At 39.9% G+C, this 18,262-nt stretch overlaps 1 protein-coding gene across 1 annotated transcript; it reads left to right on the top strand.

Moving 5' to 3' along the window:
- The first annotated feature begins 4,349 nt into the window (after window positions 1-4,349).
- LOC146519963 (peripheral myelin protein 22-like) lies at window positions 4,350-7,023 on the top strand. Its single transcript, XM_085158384.1, has 5 exons — window positions 4,350-4,502; window positions 5,240-5,334; window positions 5,509-5,602; window positions 5,711-5,851; window positions 5,977-7,023. The coding sequence occupies exons 2-5, from the start codon at window positions 5,257-5,259 to the stop codon at window positions 6,132-6,134; spliced, it is 471 nt and encodes a 156-aa protein (XP_085014510.1). The 5' UTR covers window positions 4,350-4,502; window positions 5,240-5,256; the 3' UTR covers window positions 6,135-7,023.
- Window positions 7,024-18,262: the final 11,239 nt, after the last annotated feature.

The raw sequence follows: 18,262 nt of genomic DNA, 5'->3' as shown, positions 1-18,262 counted from the left end.
TTTTCTTTTTCCTCATTTCTTCCACATAAGTTGATAGCTTGGCCTTTGTTAACTGTCCTATAAAGAGCTCCGCTGTTTTGTGTAAAGAATTCATAAAAAGTCACAGCCAAGAGTAAGGGTGTGTAAAACCTGTCTGATGAACTATGTAAACACATCTTCCTTCAGAAAGTAAATGAACTCTAGGTTCTACACTGGTATATCACAGCATTTGACCTCAGAAGCAGTTCTGCGGATAATTCCTACAAAGCTGCAACAAATAGTGAGATAATAGCCAGTTAGAGGCAACTTCTTCCAGGCAAACCCGATTTACAAAAGCTTCAAAAGTGCTGGCAACATTTCAGGAAAGAAAATATTTCCTTCCAAGCACCTTTATTCTCATAAAATCTCAGTTGGCAGCTTGTGAAAGAAATGCTGCAATGCTAGCTGTCAAAGAAGGACAGCTACAGTTTCGAAAAGATAACACAGCAACTGGAATGAGTAAACTTCTGATAGCAAGTACACAGGAATTAGTTTCTTCTCTGAGAGTTGTAGTGGATTCTAGCAACAGATCTGCAGATCTCAGAGCAGTTGGATCATATGATCACGACTGCTTATTGCAACATATTTGATTGTAATTAAAAAAAAAATAGCAATAGAGCATGTCTGACGCAACTTAAATTCTTATCCACAGATATCAGAGCTGTGAGAACCGAGTAGAAAGGAGAGCAAAGCAATTCAAATTGAATTCTTTCATAGTTTTTATTGCTTCATTCTAAACCCCCGAGGCCAGTCGCACTCTGATTCCAAGCAACAGCCTGTGTTACAGTCTTGCCTGTTGGGATGTGTGTCCTGATGACATCGACTCCAACAGGAAGCCAGGGACTAATGATTACCACATGTTTAGGATCACTAGGGTGCCACAATCTGGATTTTGTCATGCCTTATGTCTCTCATTTATTTGGTTGTTGATTCTTGATAGGGAAGGACAGAGCCTTTTCTAAAGGGAAGGAAACAACAGCCCTAACCACTTTTAAACATGGCCTGTTTTATCTGATTTAACACCCGGCCAATGGATCTCTTCAGCTCAGTTATGGGTCTTCCTAGAGTTTTGACATTTAAAACAAAAGAGACGACAGGGGTGTGTATTATAGAGCCTGGCCATATTTTCAATGTGCGTATTTAGGATCATTGTCAACATGCATTCTGCTGTTGGTGTCACTGGGTGTCAACACATTACCATGCAAACTTTTAACACAGGTCAACTTGTGGTTCCGCTTCAGCTCTTTTTGTCTATGGGATGTCATTTGATAGTCACTCAGTGGTGTAAAACATAAGCAGCGAACACAGGGTAAGACCAGTTCAGCCCTGAGGGTTAAGAAACACAAGAAAGTGTCATGAACATCCTGGAAAACATAAACAGCATCTGTAAGAGGAATGTCACTGTCAGCGGATTCTCATAGTATCATATGTTTGGAAACGAATCACGATTAAAGCAGGCAACAGAACAAGCAGTGAAAATGAACAAAAAGTTCTGTGAATAGTGCAGAAAAGCATCCAATGATTTCCAGCTGTGATGAGCCAAAGATGTGATTTTTTTTTCATTTTTCTTTTTTTTTAGATTCTCAAAAGATTGATGTCAGAGCTTCGGTTTTTCCTCAACGTCCCATAGGTGGAGAAGCTTCCTTCATTCCTTCATATTCCCACATGTAAAATTATTAGCTGTCCCACTTATGTCCTCAAGGCAGCCAATTCATGGTCACATCCAAAACCAAACCCTAATCCCCAGTTGTGTCACTGTTCCTTCACTCATATGTTTCCTGTTGGAGATGAAGCAGCCCCAAAAGCCCCCTGGCCACTCCTGCAGGTGGAGACCAGTGCTGTAAAACTGGGTTGGGCTTGAGCTGAGGCTGAGTCATTTTTTATCACAAAATAGCAAACAGTTCCAGTTAATCCAGCTCATCACAAGTCTAAACTTGAGTCTCAACATGTCTGCTTTGAGAATATAAGAACGAAAATGAAAGCAACATCATGAAAGAAAACGCAGAATGTGTTCACCTAGCTCTGAGATTAACACTGGATCCAGAAAAAGGTTGGTAGGTAGGTAGGTACGGGAAATTGTTAAATACATGCAGATAAAGATGTCAGCAGCAATGCAAATAAAGTCATTCATACTGGGGATGCTGCATGTTGTGGTGAGGTTACTTTAATCTTGTATTAAAACTAAATACAAACCAAACAGTACAGTCATTGTGACGCCTTTGTGGTTTGGTTGTCAGCTGTTTTGCCTGGAGTGAGTAGGTCTCACAAATAAGTGAGGTTTATTTAAGAGAATAAATCTGAGCATGTGCAGTAAATGGCCAAAAACCTTGCAATTTTGACATTTTAAACAGCCATCCAACATATCTCACTTTTAGTGAAAGTCTTAATTAAAAGGGTGTGCCAGTTTTAAACTCAGCTACAGCCGAGCCGCAATAACCTCGCACTGTTGTCGCTGGTTTTGAGCTGCTTCTGCCTGTTTGCTTTGTAATCACTCTCTACAAAAGGACGAGTCTTGTGTTTTGTTTCTTTTTGGGGGTGGTGGTGGATGGGTGGGGGGGGAGGGGTGATGGCTTTGGGTTTGCTATCAGCCATGTAACAGAGATCATAACTCAACAGGGTTACAGTTGAGTCATCACTGAGCGAACCAAGTAATCAGTCAAAGCGAGCAGCAGTAGCTTTTACAGCATTCCAGAGTATGTGAGGATTTTTTTTCTTCTGTTGTAGTCCAAGTGTGTGTTTCACACTAAAATATTCATCACTAAAACATCAAACAGCCACATAAAAATTTCATTAGAAAAGCAATTTTTGTCCGTTTTTATAAATATGATTAAAAATTCGACAGCTTCATTAATGAAATGTTTATTGCATTCTTATTAGAGGTTATTAACTCAAAAGTAAAGGGTGGGGCACATTAAGGCTCACTGCAATAATGCTTCATTTTCTAAGGAATGCATCACCTATACTGCATTAGGAGATTTCACAACAGCAGCAGCAGCAACAATCTAACTTTATAATTCATGTCCTATTATTGTTTGAAGTTTTCTCTATTCTTAGTCAGATCCAGCGTTATCCTTCCTGCTCTGTATCCTCTTTGTAAGTTACAAAACCGCATTGCCTGTGAATTCTCCCTGACCACAGACTAGTGTTACACCAGTGAGATTTGTAGGCTTCTCTCACACCTGCTTCAGCTCCACCGCCAGGTTCATCTTTTCCCCCTGCTTCTCCTGCTGCTGGCAAAGCCTGCCCCCACTGACCACTGCACCAATTACATCTTCATAAACAGTGGCACGTCCATCCAGTGGTCTGGGCGGTTGTCAAAGAGCTGTCTTTTTTTTTTTTTAGCTCTGCCAGGACACACAGTGCTGCCTCACCGGGCATCCCACAGGGAGGCTGTACAGCAGCCCACAGTTCATCCCTTTGCCTGTTTACAAACACAGACCACAGGAATCCACCTGATGGGCCAAGAACAGCAAGGGAGAGGAAAGAGGGCAGGCACGAGCTGTGTTCTCTGACTGCAGCAGGTGATGACTATCACGTTTGGACTGGGATGGTTTCAAAGCAGCAGCGTGCGCTTGTTCTTTTATCACTGTTGTCACTGCCATTCTTAATTTGGGTTTACAACTCTGTCACTGTGAGGAAATGGCACGAGAGCGCAGTGTAATGAGCGATACAGAACTCTGCCGGGCTTTGGCCTGCAATCTTAGTAACCCATCGATGGACCTCGAGTCAAGCCGTTCCATCAGTGTAGCATGACCAAAACACTGCACTGTTTTAATTCCCTTTGGCACTGGACAAACTCCCCTGTTTCTTCATAGACTCGGAGAGACAACACATGAGGCTCAGTTCCCAGAGCCCATGAGGCATTCTGGGCATACCACAGGGCCCCCAGAGCACCTCGCTGGTTCAAGTGCAAACACACACATACACACACTGTTTGACATGTGTACAAGTGTGTTTTATGACGATCAATGAGTTTTGTTTGCAATCAAATGCAACAAAGTCAAGAATCATGACTGTCATTGTACAAATAAGAAAATGAATGAGCCTTCTGGATGTAATGAATGACTCATTAGATCATAAACCAACTCTACATAGTTTTATATCGACAGGTTATGTTAATGTTTTGGAAAGTGTGGAATTCTGTTTGTGTGTCTGTGGAAGGCTTTAGGTTTGCACAGCAGTGCCACGGGTTATAGTACAGTCGTGTAGATTTCACTTTAGTTGATGGGCCTCCACGGGAGGAAAGAGAAAGAGAGAGAGAGACAGAGGGGGGGAAAGAAAGGAGTAGGCCTCTGGTGACGTGCAGGGCCTGCAGGGCGGTGTTCAGGCGGAGAAAGACAGACTGGGGTGTGTGAGCTACATCTGGAATAGTATCTAGAGGGAGTCGCGAAGCAGAAGCAAAGTGATACTTTCCCAGCTCTTCTCTTCAGCTCGATCCGTTAGACGGAGAAAAAACTCCAACGACTTTTGATTTGCCTTTTTTTGTAAGTGGGATTAATATATTTGCTTTTTCCATGCTCTTGTTATAGTCAGTGATCTCATTTTTTCCCCATTGAGTTTTACCCTCATACAGCAGGACTTCTCCCCGGGACTTAAAATCGACCATGGATTTTACTTTTATGACGCAAAGCCCGTTAAACCGTTTGAAGCTGTGACTTTGCCTAAGAGTCTCGCTCGTCTCTCCCAGTTTTAAAGTTAGGTGCTTTGTACTTGAGATGACCAAACAGGGAAAGTTGTGGCTCGCGCATGGCGGTACTTTGCTGGAATGTTTTTCATAGAGATGGGTTGAGTTTGTTTTCCAGCAGCGTGCTCCCGATTAGTCGAGAAACCGTCTCCCTTACTCACACCGACAGCTGATTCATGGTCAGGTTTTTATCCAGAGATTTTTTTTATGCAAACCCGTATTGTTTTAATCAGTTAGTTACGTCGTTTGGGTATTTAAATAGATCGAAAGTTCAATACTTTGATTCACCTTGACAAAAATAGATTCATTTCTGCAGCTCGACGTTAAACTCGACATTAACTATTAACTAGTCAATGGTCCTCCCTTCTTCGCCCTGTGTTTGAATGTAAGGGAATACTTTCACATTGAGGTAAACATTGCGGTCGATGCATAAGTGAGGTAATGCCGCCCTCTGGCGTGGAGATAGGCTAGTGAACACACCTAGAAGAGAGTTGGTGTAATGGCAAATTCACGTGAAATGTCTTCTCTTTTCTGCAGACCTACTTGAAAAAAAAATGCTGCTCATCCTGCTTGGAGTGCTTATCTTGCACGTAATCATTCTCATTCTCCTCATCGTGTCGACAGCTGCCAGTGTAAGTTCTGTGAGACCTTTTGTCAACTTTTAAATTGCGAAAAATACAGATTGGAGCACGGGGATGTGATCTGAATAGACAAGGAGTTGTTTCAGTGATTGATTGCTTTGTAATATTGCTACTGGATGTACAGCAGTAACAGGTTAAATGGTTCCGTGTTGTTGTGTTCATCAGGCCTGGTCTGTAGCTGACAACAGTGGCAAAGATCTATGGTACAAATGCTCAACAAACAATGGCGGTTACCATTGCCAACCATCCAGCAATGAAGGTTTGTTCATGTTTATAGAAAAACAAACAAAATGCAGCGTGCTTTGTTACTGAAAAGTGATGCACAAGTTCAATTTCATGCTATTCATCTCTTCTGTCTGCCTCCTAGACTGGATCCAAGCAGTGCAAGCTCTCATGATCCTGTCAGTGCTCTTCTGCTTCTTCTCCCTCATTGCGTTTTTATACCAGCTGTTCAGACTAGTTAAGGGCGGACGCTTCTTCTTCACTGCCATCTTCCAGATCTTAGCAAGTGAGTATGACTTCATCGCATGCTGACGGTCACACCCCGAGAAGAAACGGGTGGAGTGGTGAGATCATCTACATTCACGCCAATTTCCTTCAGATTCCCCTCACCTCTCTTCTCATCTTTCCTAGGTGTGTTTGTGATGTGCGGGGCGATCATCTACACTGTGATGTGTCCAGATGATGGCACCCATCCAAACTTCGGGTATGCGTACGTGCTGGCTTGGGTGGCTTTCCCTCTGTGTCTCATCAGTGGCCTAATTTATATTGTCCTGAGGAAGAAAGAATGAAAGAATCAGGGAAGGAGAAATAAGGAAGGGTAGTTAGGAGGCCCTTTACTACAACAGCGCACTGTGCTTACTACCCACAGACCATAGACTGACATCCCAACAAAAGTGCATGTGTCACCAACACAAAATAATTTGTTTTTGTTGCTGTATTTCAGTATCCATTATTTCTCTGAAAACATCACATCTGTTTTGTTTTTTTTTAAATTTCAACACCACACATGTGTTATCAGTGTGTGTTTGGAAATGCATTGGTGACATATTGATTTTTGATGCATGCTGGCACTTGATTTCAACAAATCCATCAACGGTGATGAGATGAATAACATTGCATTGCTTCAGTACAAAGATGTACATAGTGTCTGTGGTTTTTAGACATATTTATAACATTTTTTCATACATTGTGTACATAATGTCGTCAAGTTAACATTGTCATGCTCAATTATGTGATAGAGTTTGTGTCTTTCACAAGTCATGCAGCTGTGCCAAAGAGATGTCGCTTCAAAAGCCAGAATATCAAGCTTCTTATTTCTTTTTTAACATTGTTTTTTATGTCTTAACTGTCAGATGCTTTGATCCATGTGCCTTACTTAATCTGTTTAATTCTTGAAGGAAGTAAGAAAACCCTCAAAATTGAAAATAAGTGTTAATACTCATGAAGTTTTGTTTCCTGACTTATCATTGTACTTGATATACCAAATAAAAATGTTTTGCATTTTGTAACCTAGTTTTAAAAATGGTGCTTTTTTTTTTTCTTTTTTTTTCTTACTATGCTTGAACTGTATAGCCTAATTTCTGTTGCAAGTGTGTCATGTCCTGTGATTAATTTGCTTTTGTACAAACTTGAGTTTGCCTTTTTTGTCAGTATTCTAAATAAACCTTTTGAAAATAATTCTGCTTGTTGCTTAAAGGTTTAATCATGTGCACGCTTCACAGAAGTCCGTAGGATGGGCTATTTGCACTCTTTTAGTAGTATAGGGCATACTAGGAAATGGCACAATTGTTTCTTTACACCATATTTTTGTACCTCTTGGTGGCGCTATGACACACAAAACACGTAAATGCCTGCGAATAAGAGTGTTCACCATAGCCACAAACTACCGTGATAAATGCTTTCACTATGTAAGCATGGTGCTACATTATATTTACATGATATGTGGCAAGAATGGTGCAGATTAAACGATCGTGTTTTGAAAAGTTAGGAGTCTCTCTCTTGTTCATTCATAGAGTTGGAAGTAAATGGAGGTAAACTGCTGATCTGCAGTTTTTCATGTAGCTTTCATTTAATTTCCATTGATTGTCAAGTATGGGTGAAATGAGAACAAGCAATTTTATGAATGCAAATAGCTCCACCTGGCTACATTTCGAGGACGTGCTTATCAAATTCTGGAAACTTGGCACCATATGCAGACATTATTTCAGCAAAACAGCATAAATCAAAGATCCCACTAAAACGCGGTTAAGGAAAAAATGTCTCAACAGCATCTCTGAGGATAAACCAAAAATAAAAAAGGGGGAAAATACAAGAAAAATGTAATAGTGCAAAGTGCCTCAGAAAAAGACATTGATCTGTTTAGAATTTGCTTAGACAGTTTCTCACCAGCATCCTTTCTATTTAATGTGACATATTGAAAGCATACTAGTAGATTTACATATGCGATATCTTTTTTTTTTTTTTAATTCAATTAGGCTAAGAATAAGTTTAAGATTCTTTTTACTTGTTAACATGATTTGACCATGTCAAATGATCAGTTGTGATTTTATTTACTTTTGTTTGTTTGGGCAACACATTGCTTTATGATTAGCATTTTACTGTAGTCCTTATGAGCTGATAAGATAACATTACACTCTGATGACACTGAGGCACATAAAACAATTAAACAGCAATATATTTTTTGCTAATGACAAACAATTGTAATAAAGATTTTATTACTGATCAGTGATTCTGTTGTAGATTATTAAATACATACAGAGTTAATCTCATGAATGGATGTATTTTACCCCCAAGCCCACATTTTTTCCCTAAACCTAACCAAATAGCATTGCTTACTACATTAATTTAACGGTCTGAGTGTCATTTATTGATGGTTTATAAGCCAATTATTAATAAATTATGTGATTGATCATCATTTTATTGCTTTTTTATTGCTTTCAGCTGGTTGCTTCAAGGGGTCACCACAGTAACTGCCTGCCTCCGTCTCACCTTGTCTTTACTATCCACTGCATGTCTCCCCGCACTTTTTATGAATCTTTTCTGCGGTCTTCCTCTTTTCCTGGTGTCTGACAGCTCCATCTTTAGCATCCTTTGTCCGATATAGCCACCATCTCAGCCTTGCCTCTCTAATTTCGTCTCAACATTTGTTTTTAAATTGTATGCTAACACAAAACTAAAGAGTACCAAAGCTTAATGAATAATTTTACCACAAAAACAAGTCTGAAGGAGCAAAAATAAAGGACCCAACAAACAAAGTGTGTTGGAGTCACCACCTAGTGGAATCATAAGCAGTGGTCAGAACATTTTTCTTTTTCCATGATCATTAATTGTCTGGGTGCTGCTTTGTATAAAATAACACAACAAAGTTGACTGTCTCAAGGGTGGTCAGAATTTTCCCAGGTTTTGTAAGATTGATCAGATTAAAAAAATACCACTACTTCTAAATATATCTTGACATATTTAATGATTTTTGCTGGTGGAACTCAGTTATTTCATATCAGCATATGATGCAAAAGTGTACTTAGACATGCATTGTCCATAGTTAGACATAGCAATAGAGCTGTGTATGACAGAACCTGTCACAAATGTAACATGGTCAAAAAAAGAGAAAGCTGTCAGCAGACAATGATGCTATGCCACTAGGTGGTGACTGCAACACACGTTTGTTGTCCATTAGGTCATGGGTGTTAAATGTGCAGAGGGTAAAAAGTGTCTCAGTGAACTCATAAATAGCTTCTTCTTCATCGTCATCTAATAAGATGCACAGCCATTTCTGCTGTGAGGACACAGTAAGTGTAAATATGTGGAAATTCAAATCTTTTTTTTTTCTATTCAAAGTTGTAACATATGGAGCTTTTGTGCTTTTGCAGCCTCACTGTGACATACTGTTGAAATTGCAAGTGTTGAGAGAACTCAGGGTGTTAATTGTTTGCTTTGCAAATGAGAGGTTCAATACACACATTTGGAACATTTTCAGTACATATGTTTTTCCAACAAATTGCAGACGATGAATTTGGAGGTGTTGGACTACAAAGAGTTTAATGTCCCTGTTGTAGGATAATCCAGATTTATTTTTATGGCTTTCAGAAAATAACAAAGCTGTAGCTGGAAGTTTGTACATTGTTTTATACATACGGCGTAGCTTATATTACTGGCTTTTCGAATCATGAAGAAGACATACATCTCCACTCTGTTTCCTGTTTAAAGCATATGTACTGGGGTAATATGATGCTAATCTTCTCTCGTGCTTGCTCTCAGAAGTTGCCACCACAGTGTATTGAGACAGGCTCCTGTCTTTGATCTAGAAGAGTCTGTAGATATCTTGCACTTCACATCAGTTTATGGGTGAAAACTCTAAATTGTGTAAAACTACAGTGTGCAGATGGTGTTTATATAAAATTATTGCTGAACTTCCTGACAGCCACTTTCCCCCCGACTAATGTGGTTGATCGTCGCTGTCTATTTGTCTTTTTTTTTTTCCACCAGCATTTACAGGAGAAGTGACACTTTAAGTCATGTTACTTCTGACATGAATCACAACATCTCCAGGCTCCAGACGTTTTCAAAGATAACTTCGGTAACCGAGAAAGATAAATGCAAAGCTGCTTCCAAGACATCAATTTGCAGTCATCATGAATTCATTACCCAGCACTATCTCTGCAGACACTTGTATGCACATGTGCTCCTTCAGTAATAAATGCAGGTCAATTCACAACACACAAAACGTGTCACGTTCAACACACAATGCATGCGTTTTATACCAAGACTTATTATGCTTACTGAACGTGTAAAAACATCTAGATGGAAGATTGAAGACTTCTTCTCAGGTTTTTGGGTTAAAAGAGCTCTTCCAACTTCATCGGGACACAAAAGAGAGCTCAGTTAATGTTACTCTGGTAAAGGTCCCTGGGCATACAGATAACATATTGAGGATGTCAAGAAAACTCTGGAGGCCTATAATGGCCTCACTGCTCCATTTGAAACGTAGTTAACCTTAAGGGTTATTTATCACTGTTAGGGTCACTGGGGGCACTTAGTATTTACTGCAGGACATGGAGGATAGAGGAGAGGGGATTGAGAGGAAGCAACCCTTATCACTATACACTGGGTAATGTGGTTGAGGTATACATACATCAAAATTGTTTAACTGGTTGATAAAGACCAGGATGCTTCACTCTTCACTCTTTTTAGCGTTAAACTGTTTAACAGCAGCCAAGGACCTTTACATGTTGGCAGCCAAATGTTTTCTTGGTATCCCAGGAACACATCAGAATAATTTCCATAAGTCTTTAGTTGGGAATTTCTGTGGAAAGGCAGTAATAGTCGTGAAGCAGAACATACAATGGGCCTCAGCCAGCTGATGGGTCCCCGAATGGGACATGTGTGGACTTCAGAAGAAGCTGCAGCCCGCCTTTCTTCTTTCTCTTTAGATTTTTTGCCATTTTATCCAAAGTATTTGTCCCCCGTAACAAACCCTGGAGCCTTCAGATGTAGTTAAACGATAGAGAAAATGGCCAAACCCTATTTATTCAAAGCTGATTTCATCACGCCTATAAATCTCTGAGAAATCAAAGCCCATCTTAAACCCGCCCCTCAACTCTCCCATTGTCTTGCTAATTCACATTAGAGCGCGGCTGGCTGCCCACTTTGACAGCGGCCCTGACAGTCTGGGCAAAGTTGTAGATGTGGAACCTGAAATTCCCCTTTGGCCCATGACCTCTGACGCTACATCCTGCAACAAGACCCTCAAAATGCACAGCAATCTCCCAGCCATGTCTGTCCTTGGACTCAAGGATGCATGAAGATACAATGAATAAAGATGAAAATAATAGTTTTCTGATTTCTTTACACTGTGCAGCCAGAAAATATTCATAAGGCTTTAACTGTTCCACATTGTGCCATGTTACAGCCATATTCCAAAATAGATTTCCCCCTCAAAGTTCTATCAAAGTTCTATATACAATCCCTTTAATGAAAAAGTGAAACAAGTTTGCTTGAAATTCTTTCAAATTTATTAAAAATAAAAAACAAAAATATAATATGTACATAATATGTACACAAGTATTCACTGAGCATTGCTCAATATTTTGCTGGCACAACTTGAGCAGCAATTACCGCCTCAAGTTTTTGTTTTGTTTTGTTTTGTTTGCTTTATGAGTATAATGCAACAAGCTAGGCATACCTATTTTGGGATGTTTCTTTCATTCTTCTTTACAAAACCTCTCACGCTCCATCAGGTTGGATGGGGAGTGTCAGTGCAGAGGTATTTTCAGATCTCTCCAGAGATGTTCAAGGGTTCAAGTCTGCGCTGGCCACTCAAGAACATTTGCAGATTGGTCCCGAAGGTATTCCTTTGATATCTTTGCTGTGTGCCTAGGGTCATTGTCCTGTAAGATTAACCCAGTCTGAGGTCAAGAGTGTTCTGAAACAAGTTATCATCATGGATGTCTCTGCAGATTGCTGAATTGACTTCAGTTTCACAGTTCCTGCTGCCAAAAATATTCACAAAGCATGATGCTGCCCCCGCCTTGCTTCACTGTAGGGATGACATTGGCCAGGTATGGTTAGCATTAAGGCCAAAGAGTTCAATCTTTGTTTCATCAGAACAGAGAATTTTGTTTTCTGTGATCTTTTCATAGTTTTCATGGACAAGTGGGCTGTCATGTGCCTTTTGCTGAGGACTGGTTTCTGTCTGGCCACATGATTGGTGGGGCGTTGCAGAAATGGTTGGGCAGTCTTCTTCTTTCCAAAGAGTAATGCTAGAGCTCTGTCAAAGGGAGTGCTGGGTTCTTGGTTACCTCCCTGGCTGAGGCCCTTCTAACCTGATAGCTCAAGGAAGAGTCCTGATACTTCCAAACGTCTTCCATCTACAGATGATGGAGCCCACTGTGTGCATTCAGGCCTTCAGTACTGCAGAGATTTTCTGCACTCTTCCCTAGACCTGTGCCTCAATACCTCCTATCTCAAATTCCTTGGATTTCATGACTTGGTTTATGCTCTGACCTGCATAGTCAGGTATGGGACCTTTATAGGTGTGTCCCTTTCCAAATCATATCCTGTTAACTTAATTTACTACAAGTGGACTCCAATGCTCTCCATCCAACCTGATGGAACACCAATTTAAGGTGTGCTATACACCGTACGCTGTAATTGCTGCCAAAGGCACTTCAAGTATTAAACAAAGGCTGTGAATACTTACGTATATTATATTTTTGCTTTTTATTTGTATAAATAAATAAATCTAAAAGACGCAAACTTTTTTTTTTTCACTTGATCCGCATGGTGTATTGTGTGTATAATTTTGGAATAAGCCTGTAACGTGACAAAATGTAGAAAAAGTGAAGTGCTGTGAATATTTTCCAGATGCACTGTAAAAAGCTCATTGCCACAAATGCTCACGGCTACAAATACTATGTGGATGCACACGCCCACACAAACACTTACAGTGAAGCATACAAACACATCCGTAAAGTACATTAAACATTAACATATTCTATCTAAACTGTGAGCTTGAACACAAAATTGCCCATCATTCAAGCTCTTTATAGGTTTGTTTCCAATAGCAGTCAGCTGTGTGGAAGCAAAAGGGTCAGAGGTACTTAATGCAACACTATAACATCATGAATTTAAAAAATGCATTTTCAGTGTTTTGTATTTAAGCCTCAAAAAATTGTCACACTGTGCGTTCACCAATCTCAAGTGACATAGAATAGTATTTGATTCAAAACATGGCTTCTGCAACTCGAGACTTAATTAAACCAGCATCTTGTTAATAATTTAGTCCCAGAAGCAAGATTCATAATCATTGAGTAAGAAGAGATGTGATTACATGTGGTGGGAAAAAAAAAATCAATTATCAAATGCTATTTTTATGCACATTGGAATTGTCTCCATAAATAGAATTTGGGGGGGTGATGTTACATTTGGTTCCTATACGTCAAATTTCCCTTCATATTTCTGCATGTGTGTCCTTCTCTCACAGATACAACTCATACACTTAATTCAGTTTCAAATGTTATATGGCCAGCTACAAAGACCTTGTAATTCAGTGCTGGTGGCTAACAAGGGTTTCTATACTGGTGTGACAAGACTAGTGAGGCAAACATTTCTTCTTTAATTATACGGCAGCAAGTTGGAGAGTGTTTGCTGCTTTCTGGTGTTTCAGGCCTGAGCAGAGATCCTCCAAATTAAAGAGTGGTGTGACAGTGCCGAGATGCATCGCTGTTGGGAAACATGGTACAGCGGTTAGACGGCTGCTGATCCATTTATGTGCTTCAAATGCGCTTCCCACATTTGAGTCGTAGATGAAAATATGTGGATAATTTGAGAGCGCTTGTGAGTGCGTGCACATGTGCAGATAATTACACACAAAGTGGCACAAAAATTGATTTGAAACCATGATACAGTTGAGACCAAAGAGATTCAGATCTCTTCATACAGAAACAAACGGGTGATCTTCATCATGAAGACAGAATTTGTCACATTTGATCATTTCACCCATGAAATGTTTGGCTGTGACAGTCAGAGGGTGGTTATACACAGAGAAACAAACCCCAGAATTGATTCCTACATGTATTTCACTGCTGGTGACCTGTTGTACACCAGTCATTCATTATCAATCCTTACTGAAGCAAACAATGAATTACACATAACGGTCTTCCGTAGTATTGCCACTTAGTTTATAGTTATTTTCACAACTGACCTTGCACCTTTTGAAAATACCCAAAAGCCACTAATAGACAGACAGACACAGATAGTAAGCATACATGGGTAGATCCAGTTACAACCATTAATCGGTCAGTGGACTAAATAAGCCCATAGATGTGATATCTGCTGGCAGATCAAATGAAGGATGGCAGTCATGGCCTGATCTGGTGGGTCAAACTGAAGTAGCTATGTTATTTCAACCTCAGTGACCCTGGCCAGTGGCTTAAGCCTTCCCAGTGGATTTGAGAGTGGATGAGGAGTTGAGACCAGAGCAGCTAGAGGTGTTTGGAGTGGGCGTCTTTGTTTGTCTCCCCAATCTGAACGCTTTTCTCTATCGTGACTGATCACCTGAGCCTCGGTGTCTGCTGAGGTCTCGAGCAAGGAAAGCTTGAATTACACCTTTAGCAAACACTTCACCTCTCAGAGTTCATAGAAGGGTGGATAGCATGGTCGCTTACTCCAGATAAAAGCGCCACATATTCAGACCTATTCACTCAGGTGAGTTCAGAGGTTGCTGGTTCCGAAATGATGATGCTCTTACAGATAGTAGTAAAATCCCAGTCATAGTCGGCATGCTCTGAATGGAAGTAAGATAATCTCCCTCTTGTTCTTCAACTTCAAGTTACGTTATGTTTGTGTGAATTCACCTACATTTGTTACAACTGTATTTTTACAAGCTTGGGTCAAGTCTGTTGTTGCTATGCTGCAGCTGCAAGTATGTTAATGATCAGGCCTATAAGCTACCAGCTTTGTACACTGTGTTTCAATAGCCTCTGTCTGATGACTGATTATGATTGGCTGATTGACTGGTTTAACATTTTTAACATCCACAGTCGTAGAAGGAATTTATCCTTATTTATAAATCCAAGACAAGGATGTATGAGGAAGAAAGCCCAATTAGGGTTGTAAAGAGTGTTGATATGATGGAGACCAGACAATGTAAGCAGCACAGAGACCAGAAAACCTTTTTAAAGATGTCTGTAAACACGAAGGAACCCCAGTCGCAAGAGATTAGTCTAAATATTGTCATCCCACAGTTAACCCTGCCAGTGAGAATCTTCACATACCTAAACACTGAGAGAGAGAACCCGAACTGAACCTCTGGTTCAGATGGGGTTAATAGGTTCCCCTAAATGTCTGTGTAGTGCAAATATTGACAGTGACTCCATGTTCTCATCTAATGACCTGGTTCGTGGAAGATCTCTCCTCTTTTCTTGTTGCTTGCAGCCGCAGAGCACAAACAGCTGTTCTGTGATTGCTTACTTGGACAATGAGAAAATCCAGGTCTCAGTGTACAAAGAGCCATATCGCTAATGATTACCCAGGCTGCCCACAGCTGAAACACAAGCCTAAGCAGTATTCCAGACTCATGCCAGTAGTTTACTTCCAATAGCAAAAGTGAAGATATAATCATTTATCATGCATCATTTCATATGTGTAGTAATATGCCCTCCTATTAAATCCCTTTGAAAGGTAATGAAATTACATCCAGGGAGGGATATTATAAATAATTTCAATAATGCAATCTCAGTTTGACCACAGCCTAATTGGGTAGCAGATATAAACATGTGAGCAAATGAACAATAAATATAAGATGTGAAATGCTGTTATGTCTCTCAATCAGGCTCACATTTCAGGTAGCAATTAAACCTGTTTATATTTAAGCTTCACTTGTAAATAATTTGGTAAGGGAATGACGTATTGGCTCACTATCCCTTTCAGATTCTACCACAGGCAGGTAGAGAGAGGTTTATATGTAATATAACTATATAGATACACACAGCTATTCAATGGCGCATCCAGAAGAGATGAACCCAAGACACCAGCATCAAACAATCAGGCCTCTCAATGTTTATTCAGTCTGTTCAGTCAAGTATACTGCAGTGTAGCTAACAGAAAGGAAGGTCTTCCAAAGAAAGGCGGTTCTTTGTTGTTAGCAGCTCAGTATGAGCTGCTAACTGTCTTTGTATATCTGTTGCTTTGTTAATTTTGACAATTTTGAATCCAAAGTCCATCTCAGCATGCTGACAAGTGACCTGGAGACTGTACCTTGAATACACAGGAGGATAAATATATACAGTGTCTCATGTAATGTTATCTGACGATAATGTAAATCAATTCTATTGAATAAACTGATGTCTTGGTCTTACAGAACATGTTAGAGGCCAGTCTTATGCAGACTGCTAGTCTATGATATTTTCCCTCTTTATCTCGGATAAATGTTGTATATTTCAAAATTGAGAATGAATATGTTATTAAAATAATTAAAAGTTATTTAGGCTTATAATCCACCCTGGTTCAAGGCTTCCAATAAATGAATAAAAAAATGCTCTTTGCCCTGGAGAAGTGTCTTTCTGTTGTCTTTCTTGTATGAAAGCACCAGTTATCTATGATAAGCCTGGTTGAGTGAAATGTCTATGTAAGTGCCCCTGATTTAATTCCTCATTTATGGTGTCAGGCAAACAAAAGTGCCCCAGGCACATGTAAGGCTGTGAACCCTTTAAATGTGTTTTGGAAAAGTCTGAACTGATGAGTGAGTTGTATTTAAGCAAGGAGGAAATTTCCAGCAACACGTTGCTTTCATAAACACAGGGGCACACTTTGCACAGCTGTGATTCACCACTGGCTTAAAGTTAAATCTGCAACGTTGTTTATAAATCCATCAAAGAAAAGGCATAAAAAAAAAATGAAATTCTATTAATGAAATCCATAAAGTCAAAAACATGCTAAGCTTGAATGTTCATTCCCTGGATCTCTCACAAAGCCTCGAGTGGTAAAGGCAAACAGTGGTGATCATTAGCTGTATCATAAAGAGCATCAGCTAATGATCCCGGTAACCTTTCAGCCTGTATACAGAGGTCCTCTGCTTAGCGGCGGAAGTCAAGCGTGAAAATTTGAGGTGCCTCCATCAAACCAGATTTCCAAAGCTGTTTGGAGAGATGTGTGATTTGTTTTGATGCTGTTACTAAGTATTCATTTAGAAAGCACAAATACAATATGTGTGTGTGTTTCAGTGTGTGCATGGCATTATGCAATATTGTAGAAACTTGCGTTATTTCTTCAATAGCAGTGCTATTGAAGCACTATTCAATGGTGCTGTGCTGGAAAGAAGGTATTGTTTTGGATTTTCTGATGGCTGGACCACAGACAAACCTCTAGCTTTTAAAATTCTTCCCTTTCAGCCCTTACTACACTACGCATCTTGAGCTGTCTGTGGTTGTATGGAAAACTGGCCAGTGGTAAACTTGGTAATTGTCTCTTTCTGAGCTAGTAGCAGAAAATAATTGCTGTCAGAGCCTTGACCTTTTTTGCTAGCTGCATTTGAAGGAAGAATAGTCTGCATACCTTCTATTGATTTATCCAAGAAAAATGCTACCTTTCTGTGCTCTTTGTGCAGTGCAGATGCAGTATGACTCAGCGCCACGTTATATGGCATTAATGTCTTCAATTAACCATCGGTATACAACACCTCCATGCATTTATCCATGTTCTAAATAAAAAAAATTATATATAAAAGCTCAAAGGGAAAAGAAAAACAAATATGCTAAACTTGCTGTCAGAAAAGGCTCTATTCTAGTAGATATCATATTGTCTTCGACAGAAGTAACAAGTGTTTTTTTACAGCTACATTGACACCTCAAGTGTGTTTATGCACTCTAACAAGACTTTTCCGTCTGGGCCTGTCAGCGTGTCTAGAAGCCTTTTGACAGTGCTGAAGTTCACACCATGTTCATTTTGTCAAGTTTATCCCCCACCCTCGACATATGACCAGCAGCAGAGCAAACGTCAACACTAAACCTCTGGATCATAAAACGCAGACATGAGGAGAAGTTCTGGGTTAGCCAGGGGTAAGATGAGGATTTGTTCAATGCAAAGCTGGAGGTGGAGCACAGCACTGCCTTGACATGGAACCCAAAGCTGTACATCATCACAGTGAGCTATTACAAGCACTAGGAGCTTGGCGCGTATCAAAGTTCTGATTTTGTTCAAAAGGTGCACTTTGCCATTATTCATGTCACTGTAGCGTGACATGAATAAGGCGTCATATATCTAATCTGGCTGTAAAACGTCACCTCAACTGAGAAAGGACTTTTGAGCCCTTTGCACTAGTTTGCCTTTTCAATTTTATGTGTATTTGTTTGCACGGTTCCACCGTGACATGCTGAGATGACTATAAATTAAACGACTCATACAACTGCTTATAAACGTT

The sequence above is a fragment of the Neolamprologus multifasciatus genome, chromosome 4, assembly GCF_963576455.1.
Source record: "Neolamprologus multifasciatus chromosome 4, fNeoMul1.2, whole genome shotgun sequence".
NCBI classification, from domain to species: Eukaryota; Metazoa; Chordata; class Actinopteri; order Cichliformes; family Cichlidae; genus Neolamprologus; species Neolamprologus multifasciatus.
This window is presented reverse-complemented; position numbering and strand designations above follow the sequence as displayed.